At 44.8% G+C, this 17424-nt stretch overlaps 2 protein-coding genes across 5 annotated transcripts in view; one reads left to right on the top strand and one right to left on the bottom strand.

Moving 5' to 3' along the window:
* The window catches only part of LOC105564326 (atrial natriuretic peptide receptor 1), an 18895-nt gene extending 8718 nt beyond the window's left edge, over positions 1-10177 (top strand). For 2 of the 4 annotated variants that reach the window (XM_012016624.1, XM_012016621.1), the window contains 17 exons: positions 2417-2582; positions 2923-2997; positions 3484-3763; positions 3879-3988; positions 4109-4297; positions 4398-4618; positions 5309-5548; positions 6030-6156; positions 6239-6447; positions 6721-6871; positions 7790-7949; positions 8007-8167; positions 8245-8411; positions 8653-8799; positions 8878-9070; positions 9218-9491; positions 9649-10177. In XM_012016624.1, the coding sequence (XP_011872014.1) occupies positions 2463-2582; positions 2923-2997; positions 3484-3763; positions 3879-3988; positions 4109-4297; positions 4398-4618; positions 5309-5548; positions 6030-6156; positions 6239-6447; positions 6721-6871; positions 7790-7949; positions 8007-8167; positions 8245-8411; positions 8653-8799; positions 8878-9070; positions 9218-9491; positions 9649-9932 (3108 nt within the window). In that variant the 5' untranslated portion in view covers positions 2417-2462 and the 3' untranslated portion in view covers positions 9933-10177. The remainder of the gene's footprint in view (positions 1-2416; positions 2583-2922; positions 2998-3483; positions 3764-3878; positions 3989-4108; positions 4298-4397; positions 4619-5308; positions 5549-6029; positions 6157-6238; positions 6448-6720; positions 6872-7789; positions 7950-8006; positions 8168-8244; positions 8412-8652; positions 8800-8877; positions 9071-9217; positions 9492-9648) is intronic. The other 2 variants (XM_012016622.1, XM_012016623.1) reach the window with 2 other exon arrangements.
* LOC105564327 (cysteine and histidine-rich protein 1 homolog) overlaps positions 10148-17424 on the bottom strand; it is a 12584-nt gene continuing 5307 nt past the window's right edge. Inside the window, 7 exon segments of the mRNA XM_012016625.1 lie at positions 10148-10763; positions 10872-11074; positions 11245-11405; positions 11658-11869; positions 12173-12411; positions 16945-17211; positions 17213-17222. Coding sequence (XP_011872015.1) covers positions 10736-10763; positions 10872-11074; positions 11245-11405; positions 11658-11869; positions 12173-12411; positions 16945-17211; positions 17213-17222 — 1120 coding nt within the window. The 3' untranslated portion in view covers positions 10148-10735.

The following is a 17424-nucleotide window of genomic DNA, read 5'->3' as shown; positions in this document are numbered from 1 at the left end:
AGAGAGAGAGAGAGAGAGAGAGAGAGAATTATTTTTACGTACGACACTCGCTATATCGATCATCCATTTCTCTCCGTGTACACGTCGCATGGAACGTATTCGTATGCATACACGGAGTATGTACCGCCGCGCCTATGTCTACGTTACGTGGTGTAATATCATCTGTTTCGCGGGGATTGCACATGGTTGTACTTAATCACTATTTCAACGATGACACCGAAACGGTGTCGCGTCTTCGTAGCGGCACTTAATTAATCGCGATGCAGACCGGCTCGTCTCTCCTAATGAATTAATCCCCGGCGAAAATTTCAGTAATTCGTTAATAATTACACGTTGAGCGTGAATTGCGCGCCGTTGCAATCACCATTTCGACAGCGGCGACGAAATGTCGAGTCTTTACAACGGCACTTAATTACCTGCGATCTAAAGTAGTCATTCTTTTAATGAATTAATCCCCTAAGAAAAAAACTCCAACAACTCGTTGATAATTACACGTTGTCTGTTGAGCGTGTATTACACGTCGTTGTAATCATCAGTTTCGTAGCGGCAACGAAACGTCTAGTCTTTATAACGGCATTTAATTAATCGCGATGTGAAGTATTCGCCGTTTTAATGAATTAATCCTCCAAAAATTCCAACAACTCGCCGATAATTAGACATCGTGCGTTGAATTACACGCTGTTGCAATTATCATTTTAGCAGTGGCGATGAAATGTTTTTATAACACCATTTAATTAACTGCGATGCGAAACGGTCTTATAATAAATTAATCCTCGACAAAACGTCGTTGATAATTACATTGTTTGTTGAGCGTGGATTACTACGCGTCGTTGCAATCACCATTTCGGATAAGCGCCAAAAGTCGCGTCTTCGTAACGACAGATATTTAATTAAAATTATTTTTCTAACGGATTAATCTCCGGTGAAAATTTCATCGACAATTACGTGTCATCTATCGTCGCGGTTATTTACAATTATCGCTGCTTATTTCGGCAATGAATTAACGCCCGGCGAAAATTTCAACGTTCACTCTGGACCATTGACAGTTTCGTGCGCGGACGATGTGTGGCAATTAAATTCTTTTTCGCGGCAATTAAATTCGCGAACCGGGGAACCGGGTTCTCCCAACCGGCCGCATTGTCATTGTAAACACTCGTTGGAGAACGGCCGAGGCGCGGCATTTCTGCGCGCCGCGCCGCGCCGCATTCCCAACATTTTCAATTAGCGTAGATCGATGGGAATTCAATCATTGGCCATTCATCGGGTACAATTAATGCGCCATTATCTCGAGCTGTTGCTCGCGCGGCGCGTCCCGCTCCCTACGCGTTCGAATGCGCCGTGATTATTGTTGCTATTCGTCGCTAATTGCGCGTACGCGGGATATTCGCACCGAAACGCGCATTTTGCCCTTCAAGGACGTGGCTGTCGTACGTGCGTCACGTGCAGCTGCACGCGAAAGAGAGAGAGAGCGAGAGAGAGAGGGAGGGGTGGAAGGAGAGGACGTATCCCTCTCGCATCAACCCCTAGTAATCTAATCGTATTATGTTTGCGCTTTAATACATGATACATGCGATCCATCACAAGTCCACTTTGTGCGTTTTCACAGATTGATATTAACCGTGCATATATTTCCATATTTAATACGGGGTTGTACATTTTCTACATTAACGCGCGCAGGAGTAGAACCGCTGTAACGATTCGAGAAATAAGCGCAGAATTTTCGTTTAACGATCAGATAAAACCGTAAACATTCACGTGTGTCGATATTAAAAAACTTCACGTATCGTACAGAGGTATAAAAAAATATTGCAGTTGTCGATTTAAAAAAGAAAAGAAAATCCAGCTCCTAGTAATAAAAGAAGTATAAAATCTCTTTCCTTTCTTCATATATAGTTATTTATTTGCATAGCAAACATTTTGAAATGAGAAAATAATAAACTTTCAAATTTTCACGGACAAGGTGAATTTTTTACCTTGTTAATGTTTCTGAAAATCCACTTCATGACAAGATGGAGAACGTACATATGAAGTCTGGTTGAAAAATCTTTTAGTTATCACAAGAATACGATTACAGTTGTTAATCTGATTTTCTGGTCACAAAAAATTTCTAATAATACAATAGAAATAAAAAATGGACATATATGTGTACATACATTTTAACATAGTACAGAAAATTCTATTTTTCCCAACTTTTACAACGGTCTAATTCCTTAATACATAGCCAGGGTTTGTTTCCAATATAATAATTACGGTTTCTAGTTCTGTTAAAGAGGAAAGGGCTGGGGAAGAGGAAGCTGGGAAACAGATTTCTTGCCTCATAGTTGACAATAAATCCTAATAACAACATTAGTTTTAACTTAATCGCGATACTTGAGAGACTGTCGGACGTTTAACGATGAACGTTCGAATTGCTCAGCTATCCGACCTGCAGCGGGGCGAGAGCACCCGGTTTAGCGGCGGACATGCATTTCCGGGACAACGTGATCGCTTTTATCGGGCCGGCCTGCGCCTTCGCCCTGGAGCCGGTGGCACGTCTCGCGGCCTACTGGAACAACCCAATTATCACCGGCATGGGTGATCAAGTAGGTGGCACTTACTTTCGCGCCGCAGGTATCAGAGTTCGATTATCAGCCCCGGCGTACGTTTTGCCCGCGCGACTAACTTACCGTAAACGCTCGCGTAACGCGGCATCTGACATTAATTAATCTCGCAACGACCCTTGAAGACCACTCGAGCAGAGGTTTGCGCAAATAACTTTAAATTCGTGAACTTGCGTTAATTTCGATTAATCTCCCCTTTAGCATCCCTTTTGCTAACGTTCTATTTTCATGTCGCGTCGTACGCTCTGATATTAAGTCGCATTGTGTCAAGGTTGATATTAAATTATGTGAAACATGATTGTCGCTTTCTTGCGAAACCAAGCCTCCCTCGGAGGGCGAACTGTCAGTCACATCCGGTATGCTTGGGAGGATCCATAAGTGGAAGAACGAAACGTCGGTAAGAAGCGAAAGTCTTGTTAAATCTCTTCTCTTTTTATTCTGTAATTGCTGTAGGCTGTGCATTCTTAAGTATTTGTAACAGTTTGACATTTTATATTTTTTTAACATCGCAGCATTAATATCAGAATTAGCTGTGCGCTAATTAACGACGGAGGGCGGTCCGGGACCGATAAATACTCTTGTATAATGTCACCTCACCCCCTCTCGAGAAACTCATTAAGCTCGGGATTATAATAACGCTGTATATACGTCACAAGTTTCCTCAGTTTCTCATAATAATTATTATCGTATCTCGCCTAATTATCTGTTTCTTTTTAACTTGTAGACTTTCATAAATTATACACATATTGACGTGACGTTTTCTGCAATACTGTCTTGACAAAAGTTTAAGTCTCACGATAGAGTCCAGATTCTTTTCTCGTAACGATTCTTTCACGGCAACGGACGCGCCCTTATAACACTATCTCTCGCCTTCTTCTCGAAGGGGATTTTCAAAGACAAGAGCAAGTACCCCACTTTAACGAGGATGTCGTACTGCCAGTGCCGATTGCGGCTCGTTTTCGCCAGCGTGTTCAAGAAGTTCGGTTGGTCCCACGTGGCGCTGATACTGGACAGGTCGGACTTGTTCTCGTTGACGGTAGGGAAGAATCTGGAGTACGGTCTGCGTAAGGACGGGCTCCTGAAATTCGTGAGGGAGCTGGACGGGAATTCCGAGGACGAATCGTATCACCTTTACCTGCGTGACGCGAGTATGTACGCGAGAAGTGAGTGATCGCTCTTGTTTTATGCTTGTAGTGTGTCCCGGAAGACTCAGGGCCATCGCACGCAAAATTGCATAGCTGTATGTGCACAGCATGAAAACCGTTTATTTTTTAACAGTTGTGATACTCAGCGTTCGTGGAACGCTGGTTAGGAAATTTATGCTGGCCGCTCACGAACTGGGCATGACGAGGGGAGACTGGGTTTTTTTCGACGTCGAGATATTTCATGTAAGGTCATAAAACGTGAGAAAAGAATACTGCAAACCCGCCGTACATCAACGTGGCGATAAAACTATATCACGCGTGACACTTCCCCATCAATGTTAAATCGATCAAACCGACTTTAAGGGTCCCTACTGGGGTGATCACGACTGGGGGGTCGGGGACGAGGACGACGGCAAGGCCAGGAAGGCTTACGAGGCGTTGCTGAGGGTGTCCCTCCTTCAGCCGACCACCCCACGGTTTCAGGATTTCGCTGAAAGCGTCAGGCAACGCGCACAAACTGATTACAATTACACATTTTCGGAGGGCGAAGAGGTAAGGTCCAATTAAAATGAGCATCCTGAAGTCAAGAACAATTATCAATCTGGGAGATCGATCGAAGCGAGTGAAATGAACTTCTTCGTTTTCTCCGCAGGTGAATTTCTTCGTCGGAGCATTTTACGACGGTGTTTACTTGTTAGGGATCGCGCTGAACGAGACCCTGGCCGAGGGAGGCGACATCAAGGACGGCATATCTATAACGAGGAGAATGTGGGACCGAGACTTCATGGGTATTACGGGTCACGTCAGGATAGACGACAATGGAGATCGTGACGCGGATTACAGCATCCTTGATTTAGATCCCATTACCGGAAGGTCATTTTAAATTCATGCATTTCGTTCGACGTAATGTTCAAGAAGCGTTTCGCAAATTGCAAAGTTACGATGAATAGTCGGCTCGGAAACTATCTCAGACAACATTATGTCGTCTTAAAAACATCTTTTAGACGTCTTAATCTTTCGGGGACGTCTCGTAAAATTTTCAGAAAGACATCTTCAAGACAACTCTAAAACGTTTCTTGAGACATGTAATTCTAGACATATTTATGACGTTTTATCATTTTTGTGCTTTTAGAAACCTATTTCAAAACAGCATCTATTTCGGAACACTTAGTTTTCTCGTCACATATTTTAATGTTGGTGACAAAGAGTTTTCATCTATGATGCTGATCAAAATTTGACATTATACGAGACCGCTAACACGAGAAAAATTTAAGTGTTCCGAAATTAGGTGCTATTCCGAAATAGATTTGCTTTCTTCTTTTAAGACGTCGTTTAGACACGCATGTTGTCTGGATAGCATTCTTTTCTAAATTGGACGGTGTCGTAGATCATCTTGGTATATCAAGGAAGAAGCTTATTTCAACATTAAAGAAAATTAAAGAAATTTCATAAAAACGCAATACGAAGTGAAGATCAATTCAGCCGGTCTAAAATATTATTGACGCTACATGTTGATAAAATATCGCGCAAATCATCAAAGATAAAAGATATGGTATTTTGCAGATTCGAAGTGGTCGCTCATTACTTGGGACTAACTCGAGAGTACATTCCTATGACTGGCAAGAAGATCCACTGGCCGGGAGGCAGGGAAGGACCGCCGCCTGATATCCCGGAGTGCGGTTTTTTAGGAAACGATCCGTATTGCACGTCGAGGAGAGAAGCTTACACGTTTGTGGCTTACACGGGCATAGCTCTCGCTGTGTTTCTGCTCGCTGCGATTACAGCCGCGTGTCTTTTATACAGGTACGCACGACGCGATTTATCGAATCGTACACTTGGTCCGAGTTTTGTATAGCACAAACAGTAAGCATGTAAAATATACATAAAATAAAAGAAATGAAAAATATCAGTGGTAAAAGCACTGGCATAACATCATATGCCTCGGTGGTCGAATCGGTTGAGACGCCTAGAGTGTAGGAAAGTCCAGGTTCAAATCCTGGCTGAGGTAATATTTTTCGCAATAAATTTCCTGTATCATTAAAATTGCAGATACGGTCAGTAAAAATCTCTGATGTCGCTAATTACTGCTGGCGACTTATAAGAATATTCTCATTAGTTAACAAAATACATGTTTCAACGAAGATATAAAAATTTCTACAAATTTCTATTTCAAGTCAATCTTTTGTAGTTATTTATAGAAATTTTTTCCCCTAGGGTCGCTAGACTTGTCAGAGCGTGTTTTAATATAGAGTTGTACTGACACACGACAAAATGTTTTGCACAGGCATTTACGGTTGTCCGCTGATCTCAATAACATGTCCTGGCGCGTAAGACCCGAGGAGTTGCTCCTGGAAGTTGGGAAACAGTTCTCGTCGAAGATCAATCTGCACCAAGCGATGTCCGACGCAAATGTGAGCGACAAATTACGATTGCGCGCAACGTGAATGGAGAGCGACGAGAGTTTAATTAATTTCATTTATTATTTAATCGTAGAATTACGGATTGGAACAGAGAATACGTCGCGGTTCGCAGACCAGTTGCGATTCCCTGCCGCCTACGACGGTCTTCACCACCATCGGGATATACAAGGGCGAGAGAGTGGCCATCAAGAAGATCACGAAGAAGAAAGTGGTCGACGTGACGAAGAAGCTGCTCTGGGAAATCAAGCAGGTCAGGGACGTTACGTCGGAGAACACCGTGAGGTACGTGTCTTTCAGTAGTAGAAGATTCCCATACAACACCCATGTCTAAAAGACATCTGTCAGTCTTACAACGCAGCTTCAAATATGAATCCCCATTATTAAAATTATTTAAACACTAACATCCTGTCTTGGCTCTTGTATCTTTTATTCCTTCGAATTGTGATTTGACATCAGAGCCTTATGAATTTTATAGCATAAAGTCTTTAACACCGTGCTATCGTTGGCGCAACTTTAAACTACTGCGGTTTATTAATAAATTGACCTGCTCGCTAGATTTGTCGGAGCGTGCCTCTGTTCGCCATTGCCAACTGTTTTAATCCTTACCGAATACTGCCCCCGAGGATCGTTGAAGGATGTCCTGGAAAACGAAGCGATTAAGCTGGATTGGAACTTTCGGATGTCCTTGATCCACGACATCGTCAAGGTAGAGACAGGTGCAGAAGTTGTGCTTCTCTTAAGTTCTTAAAAACGTCTCGATACGTTTAGCTGTTTTTGTATGACTCGATTGTATCTATTGGTACAATGTTAATTATTGGTACGTCACACCACAGATAGCACACATAGTTCTATGAATATTTTCGTCGAAATCAGTGATTATACCATATTGTAAGATCCGACGCTACCGCGCGATCAGCTGATCCGAATAGAGCGATAGCGACAATGCTCAGCCGCGAGCGATAGATCAGCGCGCACGTGCGACCCGAGTCGAGCCAAGCGTTCGATCGCCGATCGAAGAAGACAAACACCCGTTCCCATAGCGAAAAGATTAAGACGTGTTGCCGAGAGCTTTTTTCAGTGTTAGAGCCAGTGTAGAATAAATATTTTCTTAAACTAAACAATATATGGTTAACACGCCAATGTGGGTCACTTAAGGCAAGATGTAGGTAGCCCAACTTGCAAATCTTAAATCTTTCTGAAAATCGTGAATCTATATACCGTTTCTTTCCACATTAGTACTACGCGTCGATTTCTTTTCCGGACATAACGCAGTTTATCATACACGTGGAAATATTGTCGTCAGCGGATTCACGTATTCGATTCGATGATTATTTTTCAAATGCAATTCGCATTTTTCTGATGCTATATTTTAGCATTCAATCCCCACCTCCCCCCATTTTCCCCGTCCTGTAAATTAATTTTATTGCGAAAAATATTACCCCAACCAGGATTCGAACCTGGGACCTCCCTGCAATCCGTGACGGGCGTCTTAGCCAGCTCGACCACCGGGGCTGTATTCCAAATATTCTTGAAGAATATTCTTACAATATTCATAGGAATGTCTTGTGCTATCTGGGACATTTAAGCTTGACGTGTAAGCGATAAAGAGATTTCTTCCTTACAGGGTATGTCCTATCTTCATGCCAGCGAGGTTTCCACTCATGGAAAGTTACATTCGTGTAATTGTCTAATCGATGGTCGCTTTGTACTAAAAATCTCGGACTTCGGCCTCAAGACTCTCACCACGCCCTCCGACTTGATTATGGACGAGAGCTATTACACCAGTGAGTTGTAACAGGAGACAATTGAAAAGCCATCAATGCCTCACTTTTACTTTGCAGAATTACTTTGGATCTCCCCGGAACTCTTGCCAGTAACGGTAACGCCCGGTAGCGCGGCGACGCAGAAGGGCGACGTTTACAGCTTCGCAATTATCCTGGAGGAGATAGTGGTTCGCGGTGGTCCGTACGAGGTAGCCAGGACTATTATGACGGCGCAAGAGGTGCGATCAGTTTCATCCCTCTATTAATTCTAATTTTAGCGCGATTTCTTTATCACAACGATGTCTTTGCTGCAAAGATCGTGAACAGGGTGTCAGCGTCGGAAAATCCCCCCCTGAGACCGGAAGTCACGCCGAAGGATTGTCCGCCGGACTTGCTGTCGTTGATGGAAAGATGCTGGCACGAAGTACCTGAGGAACGGCCCAGCTTCCACGCGATTCGCGGCACGATACGAGGAATCATGAGGTACTCCCATCTTTAATCCGGGAATATATTTTCGACTTTTGTGAACTGCGCACCGGTACGGATTGTCGGTTGTACGCAGCACTATCGAAACGCGATTTTTAAGTATCCCCGTTCCCTTCCCTCCACCCTGTGTTAAAAACATCGCCATCCATGGTCGATTAGAAGCTTAATCGTTATATAAATAAATATTACACAAAGTATAAAATATAAGTAGGCTACAAAAGTTGCGGCCGCATTTTAGAGCATATTGCGAGAATTTAATGGACGATTTGCTACGGCGGATGGAGCAATACGCCAATAATCTGGAGGCTCTCGTCGAGGAGAAGACCGAGCAGTTGAGCTTGGAAAAGCGTCGCAGCGAGGAACTGCTGTATCAAGTGCTTCCGAGGTATCGGAATCGTTAACCGTCGCTTTGCCGAGCTCTTTGGCGTTTGCGCCCATTTTTTAACAGAGCGAATTTTTAAAGGCAGGTCGCCGGTCAGCTGATGGCCGGGGAGATAGTGCAGCCGGAGCAGTTCGAATGCGTCACCATCTACTTCAGCGATATCGTCGGTTTCACGGCTCTATGCGCGCAAAGCACGCCTATGGAAGTCGTCGACTTTCTGAACGACTTGTACAGTACCTTTGACAGTATTATCGGATTCTACGACGTTTACAAGGTAGACGTGTAACAAAGTAGACTAAGCGCGTAAATAATTAATTCGTTCGAGGAGAAAGAAGTAGCGCCAGAGTAGTGACTAATTCTAATTAATAACGGACTCTGGGCAGATTTGGGGAAAGTAAATTATCTTGAGGCCGATTCGCAGGTGGAAACTATAGGAGACGCGTATATGGTAGCGTCTGGCCTACCGGAGAGAAACGGCGACGAACACGCGAGAGAGATTGGACTGATGGCCCTGGCGATATTGGATGCCGTCAGGTCGTTCACCATAATGCACAAGCAAAACACTCAGCTGAGCGTGCGGATCGGCGTGCACAGCGGTCCGGTTTGCGCCGGGGTGGTGGGTCAAAAGATGCCGCACTATTGTCTCTTCGGCGACACCGTGAACACCGCGTCTCGAATGGAATCCTCCGGTCTTCGTAAGAAACAAATCCTGTATTCGAGAGTGATAATGACAATTGAGAGAGAAAACTCACAAAAATCTAGAGCCTTAAACATTGAATTTCCGTTACTTGAATTCTACATAGCGGGATAAAAATCAAGATTAAGTAACTCTACTTAATTTGTGTCTCGCAGCTTTGAGAATACACGTCTCCGAGGCGACGAAGAGTATCTTGGACAAGTTCGGGACGTTCGATCTCGAGCTTAGAGGGGAGGTGGAGTTGAAGGGAAAGGGCAGGGTGACGTCTTACTGGTTGACCGGCTGCTCGGAGCCCAACTCCAGGTTGGCCGTGCCAAAGTATCGCAGGCTCAGTTGCAGCCAACTCGAGAATAATTTGAATCCACTGATCTTTCCGCCGAACAATACAAACGGTCCGAAAACGAGCAACAATACCTTCATCAACTTGGCGGAATTATAATGATTAACATCTAGCTCTTTAGGGTACGGCAATCTCGTAGGCTGCAACGGGAAGTTTCTAATGTGCCACACACGCGTCACTTGAGATATAAAGATGTGCGCAGAAATTAGGGGATCCGTAAGAATTACCGTAAAAACGTCGTTCTTCGGTGTGCAAAAACAACTTAACGCTACATCAATGTGAATTGGATGTATAATAAAATAGTTTTAGTCTTATTACAATTACAACTTTTATTCGGAATTTTACATCGATAGCGTTTTATTCATTTAAATAAAAGAAGAAACGATAGGCTCTTCGTGGACAGGGGTATGTGTGTATTAAATTAATATTATCTAAGCGATACTGATCATTTAGCTTGACCTTGGGGGTACAAGCACATTGCACAATTGGTACAATAATACAATAATTTATCATCTAACAATAATCTACATAAACTACTGTCTAGTCTTTAGCTTCTTTTTTTTCCTGTTTTTTAATGTAAAAGTTTGATGTAAAAGAGAAATATAATTCAACCTAATTTTTCCAATACTTTTATAGTATCGTGCTCCTTGCGGAGACAGATGTCGCGTCGTATTAATTTTATACATATGTATCTCGGTCAACATGTACTTTTACACATTACAATGATATCAGCTTCTCCTTCTCTTTTCGTTAGCGTTATCATTACCATGATCAATATCGCTACTGTAAACGATTATAAATCTCTGTGATCTCTATACTTTTATTTGTCATTACATCTAGAAGGTCACGTCGATCGACTCCATTTGTGACAAAATCTTGACAATAGATATTATCGTTGTAAGCTACTTAGACGCCAGGAACATTATTAGTCTGCAAACGAAAAATTACACGTTGTACATATGAGTTACACTCATCGTGTATTATATTGTAATAAAGTAACTGCAGTAGCTCGATCGCGTTCTAAGATCGGTCCTTTACCTAAAACTGATGGCCTTAGCAGCGAGAAGTCTATTGCACTCCGCCGTGTCCGGTAGCGGCAAAGTAAAATACGGACTCTCGTTTTCCTGCTCGGTGAACTCGAATCTGTGAATTCTCGGGTGGACTTTCATATCGCCAAACGGGCCTTTCAAGATCAAGTAATAAACTGGTAGCGGATAAGTGGTTTTTGTCTTTAGTATCAGCTACGAAACATACATTTTCATACTTAGATCGCAGTGTGCGTGTGTGTGCGCGCATCGTATTTTATATTTCAATAATCTTTACTCTTAACTCGCGTGTGCACGCGCACGTATACGAATGCATGTTGCTTAAAGCTCTTTCTGAAATTATTAAGACATACGGTTTTTCGTACTTGGTAAGTTATGTCTCGCTCTGAACTTTGAGTAGGATCGCGTTGATTACTGTTGATCCTGGCCTTGACCACCCATTGGTTGTTGAAAGCACCAAATCGTGAGGTTTCGTAAAATAGTTTATGAATAAACTCGTCAGTACGATACGGCTTCATCTGTAAGTCTACAAATGATAAAATTTTACAGATAATCGGTAGATCCTTCGAACGTCGTCTGTAGCTATGAAAGGAAGAGAAGATACGATAAAGAGGCAAGTCAAGTGAGCTAAAGTTAACGTCGTGACCCAAAAGAGTTATTTATACGATTGTAATCTCCGTTGCTGCGAGGAAAAGAAACATTTTCTCTCTAGTAGACTACAGATTATTTCAATATGTCTGCCTAACGCTTATAATAACGCTTAACAATTGATACAGACCGTTGAACGTGATTTTCTCGTAGGACAAAAGATCAAAGACATTGTCATAGAGCCTACGTTCTTCCAAGGTGCGGGCGTCAATCTCGCGCAAAGCCTCCATCACGTCCGCGCCCGTACGATGAGGATGAGCGCAGTGGCCCTCGTGCTCCGGGATCTCGTGATTCGGGCCTCGCCACGGACAACCGATTCTACTATATTTGCAACTAGATATCCTGTACAAGTAATTAGATATTGGATGAGCACACGCATACAGAAGTACAGGTCGCGTAGCAAGGAGAGCATGGCGTAAAAAACTTTACATAGGACATATATGTTTCTAATTCGCGGGGCGCGTGTTAAATTTTTGCAAGACTTTAGGGACGTTATGTTTGTGTGCGCATAAATAATTGCCTTCTACTACTACTCGCGCGGTCCACCTGTAATTACATTGCAGAGAGATCAATTGCATTAGTCAGATGTTGAACGAGAAAACCGGAAGCGGCGCGAGATTGCAAGTTTTTGCCTTACGGATTTACCTTTCCTCGCACATAGCCTCCTCGTGGTGCTCTAAGGAATTTCGCGGGAACTCCTTCGCGCAATATTGACATTCGGCGGGTAACTCGGACACGGCTTTTTCAACTGCCAGATTTCGTGACGCGGTGGTTTTGCTGATTTCGATTCTGCAGTTGGGACACGTTGCCATCTCGTCCCGCAGCCTGGCATCTGCGAGGACATGAGTGAAGCAACCAGCACACATCAAGTGTCCATTAGCACACTGTGAACATCATTGCAGCATGTATTATTAACGTTCTTGCGTCTCGTTAAACTTTCGTTCATTTCTCTTTTTCTCATACAAGAAGACTAAACACCTAGCTCCCGTGCGTTACACGTTTTACAAATGAATGCATTATTCAAGACGTGCGCGCAACTCTCTAAAAAAAAAAAATTACAAATTTTAACGGCTCCTCGCGGCAAACGGTAGCCGACGTTGTAAAAATTTTATGTTGACAACTAAGATACGAGTCCCTTTTCTCCCCGTCTTATTGCAACGTTTCGTTACGCGTAGCTTCCGTTCCTTGCTTCGCATTGTTCGTTCGCGCGAGCACACACTACGGAACCCCCGGCATCGCAAATAGAACCCAAATAGAACGAAAAAATTAATGCCATGTATATTACCATCACTTTGGCGTTTAAACCTGAAACACAAAATCGTACGGATACTCATTAATCACAGATGCACTTGTCGAGATTGTTCTGTTTTATTAATTAAAACTAACGCGAGTGGTCTCTAGAGGAGTCACTTTTAACGGTGCCAAAACAGCATATCGATGACAGACGGGAAGAGACGGGGATGATGACAGGTGGGACAAGTGAAAAGGGGGTGTTTTATGCGAAATAACTAACTAATAACCTTTAAGAATATTTATTTTTGTCTTCTTGCACCATACAGTTTATACAGATCATTTCTCTCTTGTCTCTTTTGCTTCTGTATATTCGCTTTCTCTCCCTCACTCTCACTCTCTCGCTGTTGACTATAACTCGTGGGCAATCGGTGTCGCATTAATCTAACAATAAGGCCTTTTATATTCTCATTGTGCTCCGAATATTGTCCCTGCCACTCGTTAGTCTCTTACAGTAAAACATAGCGTTTCGTAAGGTCCAAGTATCATTATTATATTATACACTAAGCAACTACGGAGATCTAGGATCTTAAGTACTTGACTATTTTATCTATAACCGATTTAATAGAGAGCTACTAAGTGAACACCGGGCCTCCGGGGAGCCCGCTACTCCACGGAAACGGACATTCCGTTCTTCATAAAAATGGGTTCTGTGTTAAAAGAAGAGGAAGGAGGGGCAGTGTAGCGGGACGTATTGTGGAGAGTTACAAACTGAAACAATATACAATGGATAAGTCACAAACGAAAGCGTCTACGTGCGTCCTGCACTCGTGAGTTTACACGCATCGTCCGTTTCTCGTTTCTTCCTTCCTTTTAACATTAAGAAGCATCAGAGTAGGCACAGATACAACCTCTCGCGTGCTGTGTTACAATAGTTATTATAAATCCCTTCACGCCGTGCATCTCTCGCGCGTCAGTAACTCTAAAGGGAAGGCGTGTATCGAGATGAAAGATTAACGGGACCGACGGGGGGCGGGGAAGGGGGGGAGGGAGAGGTTTTTCTTTTTTCCTGGAGAACATCTACAATCAGCTTCACCGCGCGACCCCTCTTGCGATCAACGTTCTAAAAGAGCTATGGGTAGCTGCATGCACACACACAAGTCCAGAATGCTGCCTTACATTCTGTGTCTGGGGATGTTCTGAGGTGTTTTGCTTATATATATATATCTCTCTCTCTGCAGCGGTTGAAGCGACACCGCGCGGTTATGACAAAGGGCCAAGTGTAAACAGCTGCGAAAGTGTTACCGGGTGCGCACGTGTAGGAAATTCCGCGTGTAACTTTTTACGTAGCATCGGGATGGAGTGCTCCTTTCCTGAGGAGTCCACGATGCCAGAGCCTGGTCCAGGTCCCAGTTTCGAGAAGTGCGTAGCCAATCAACCTGCGGCCGTTCCATAAAGGTTGCAAGTTGACTGGCTACGCATTTCGCGAAACTGAAACTTGGACCAGGTATCTGGCGTTGTGGACGCGGGCCTTTCGGGTCAGTTTCGCAAACATCGGCTAACTGCTGACCGAAGGTTAATTGAGTCTCCGTCTCTTCTCAAGTAGTAAGATGGAAAAAGATAGGGAGTCGACTGAACTCTGATTAACGGTTAACCGACGTTTGTGAAACGGGCCCTTCGGGCCTCCCTCACCGGTCTCGGTTAGATTAACCGACGGTTAAAATTCGCAGGATGCCAACGGGAAAGTAGAGGCGAAGGATAATCGTGTCCATTGGAGAATCCGTTGGCCACTCCGCAAACTTTAACCGTCGGTTAATCTAACCGAGGTCGGCGAAAGAGGCCCTCGGGGTAAATCGGATGTCCGGTCTCTCGTGGCAAAGATTGTGCGCACGCACGCGTCTCACACTTTCAATATATCAAGTCGATCAAGTGAGTTTATTTTGCAAAGGGAAGTTGCTCCCTCTCTCTCTCTCTCTCTCTCTCTCTCTCTCTCTCTCTCTCTCTCTCTCTCTCTCTCTCTCTCTCTCTCTCTCTCGTGTATCATACCAGTTCTTGTCCACGCAGAGATCCGCCGATGGACACCGCCACGGCGAAACACATTATCTTCTCTAGTGTAAGGAAAAAAATATAAGTCACCTACCTGCGGAAAACTTAACATGTCTCGTCTTGTGTCTCAACGGACAAACTCATTATTCGACCTGTGTACGTAAAGCTCAGTTTATGAGAAGGGGGCGGGGGGGCTATACGATTATTCTTACTATCTACTACTATGTCTCTCGTTTTTTCTTTTCGGCGTATGCATTTTGAACATTATTGCAGGTGGAAGGGAGAAACGTGAGAGGAGAGGTCTGGTGCTGAGATGCACACGTTGCATCACGACTCGCATCTGGGACCCGATTCTCGAAATCATTCCAAGAAGAAACGTATACGATCATTCTGCTCTGACAGAAAAGTTGAAAGTCGATTGGTTGAAGCCACGCGAATAGCCAATCAACTTGCAACTTTTCTGTGAGAGCAGAATTTTCGCATACGTTTCTCCTTCGAATAAATTCAAGAGTCGAGCCCCTGGACTAGTGATGGGCGATTTTCACTCGATGCATCGATGCTCGATCCTCTTTTTTACTGCAACATCGATTATTGCATCGATATTTTGAAATGCGATTAATCGCTGCATCGATAGTTTTCTTTTTACTCGAAGTTACTAAGGTCCAGTTTCACAAACGTCGGTTAACTGTTAACCAGAGTTCAGTCGACTTCCTATCTTTCTCTATCTTGTTATCCAAGAAGAGACAGAGGATCAATTAACCATGGGTTAGCGGTTAAACGACGTTTGTGAAACTGGCCCTAACTGGCTACTTTATTTTAGGGTCTTTTTCACCAACCCCGGTTACTGATCTCACTCATGTACGCTACGGTGTCTCTTAAATTATTAGTAGAATTATACAAGTGTGCTCGTGCTACGTAAACTTTCTGCGCTTAGATTCTTTGTTCTTCTTCTAGCCACCGCTTCAGTATGAATCTATGTTTTCAAATAAGGAAAAGTCTACAGAATTTATGCAATACAAACCGCATATTTATAAGATAAATATGAAGAGTCTATTATAAATTTCATATTAGATAGAAGAAATTGAAGAACATTGATTATTATCCATGTTTTTCACTAATAATCGATTAGCAAAAATCGTTATTTTTGGTTATCGATTACTTCTGCATCGATTCCTTTTTCCAACATCACCCATCTCTAATCTGGACTGTCGTAGAGGCCTGTGCTCACGACGCTAGAACTTGGCCCGAGTCCCAGTTTCGAGAGATGCGTAGCCAATCAACTTGCATCTAATCTGTAAAAGCTGCAAGTTGATTGGCTACGCATCTCTCGAAACTAGGACTCGGGCCAAGTTGTAGCGTCGTGGACGCGAGCCTTAACAAAATAGAAGAAAAAAAAAGCAATATATATATGCAACTATTGAACAGAGGCGATTCGTTAGTCCCGCACCTAGGTCGCGAGGCCTCCGACAGACTTGTCGCAGCGAAAGAAGCAGAAGAAGAAGGAGAAGCGAAAGATGGAAAACGGAGAGAGAAAGAGAAAGAACTTTCGGTGGAGGGATAAAGTTGGCGGAGGTGAAGATGCGATCCGCCGCGAGCGGAGCAGGGCAAATCCCGTGCGTTTACGGGTGGCGTGTGCGGAAAAAACCGTCCTTCTCCCTGAATTAAAGGCGAGCGTGCGTTTCCGCAACAGATGTCCGGCGGCATTCGAAGGTCGTCGGCGCGGACGCGAACGCGCCTCCCGGGGCTCACGTTCCACTTGACTCTCGCGACGCCCGCCGACGTCATCCCGTCCTCGTCTCTCACCGAGGGTTAAACGAAGACAGGACGACGTCCGCGAGCGTCGTCTAAAACTCGGGGGAGGCCTCGGAGTCGCGAACAGGTCGATGGACTGCCATCGCGGGACGGGGGAGGGGGAGCGGGGTCGCCGCACGTCGCGTCTCGATTCGCGGGCTATCCCGGACGTCGCGAATTCGAGGGAGGACGGGCCAGTTTCTATTTATCTCGCCGATAACGAGAGCTGCTCGTTACGCCAGGCATACACAGGCCTCACCGCGTTAGGAGGGCGGAGAAGAAGGTGGAAGCGGCGGCAGGGGGAGGAGGAGGTGGTGGAGAAGGAGGTGGGGAAGGGGGGGCCGACCTACCTGATAGACGGCCGCGCGAGGCAGATCGAGGCATACTGCGCAGCAGAGGATGCCGCCCAGACGGTGCTCCAACTTCTGCTCGGTCTTCGCGGCGTCGTCGGCGCGCGCCGTCCGGCGCCGCTTCTTGTCGGGCTCGTGGAAGTCCTCGGGCTTGTCGTGCTCCTCGCGCAACGGGGCCGCGACGGCCGCCGCCGTCGCGGCTACCTGCTCCGCGACACCGCTCGACGATGCGGGCTCGTTGCTCGGGTCCGCCATGTTGCTTGTTTTGGAGTTTTCCCCTGAACGAACGCGAGAAATGCGCAGATGTAAAGAGACGCCGTTCCTCCACCTCTCTCTCTCTCTCTTTCTCTCTCGCTCTCTCTCCCTCCCTCCCTCCCGCCCACCCCCGCGCGCGACCTCCCGCTCTCTTTCTCTCTCGTTCGCTCGCTCGCTGTCACTCGCCCTGACCTGACGTAATGCAACGCGCGCACTGGTGTCCCC

This window comes from Vollenhovia emeryi, unplaced genomic scaffold (assembly GCF_000949405.1).
Source record: "Vollenhovia emeryi isolate VEMERY1.0 unplaced genomic scaffold, V.emery_V1.0 DF939166.1, whole genome shotgun sequence".
NCBI lineage: Eukaryota > Metazoa > Arthropoda > Insecta > Hymenoptera > Formicidae > Vollenhovia > Vollenhovia emeryi.
Note: the sequence above shows the minus strand (reverse complement) of the source record. Positions and strands in the feature narration are given on the sequence as shown.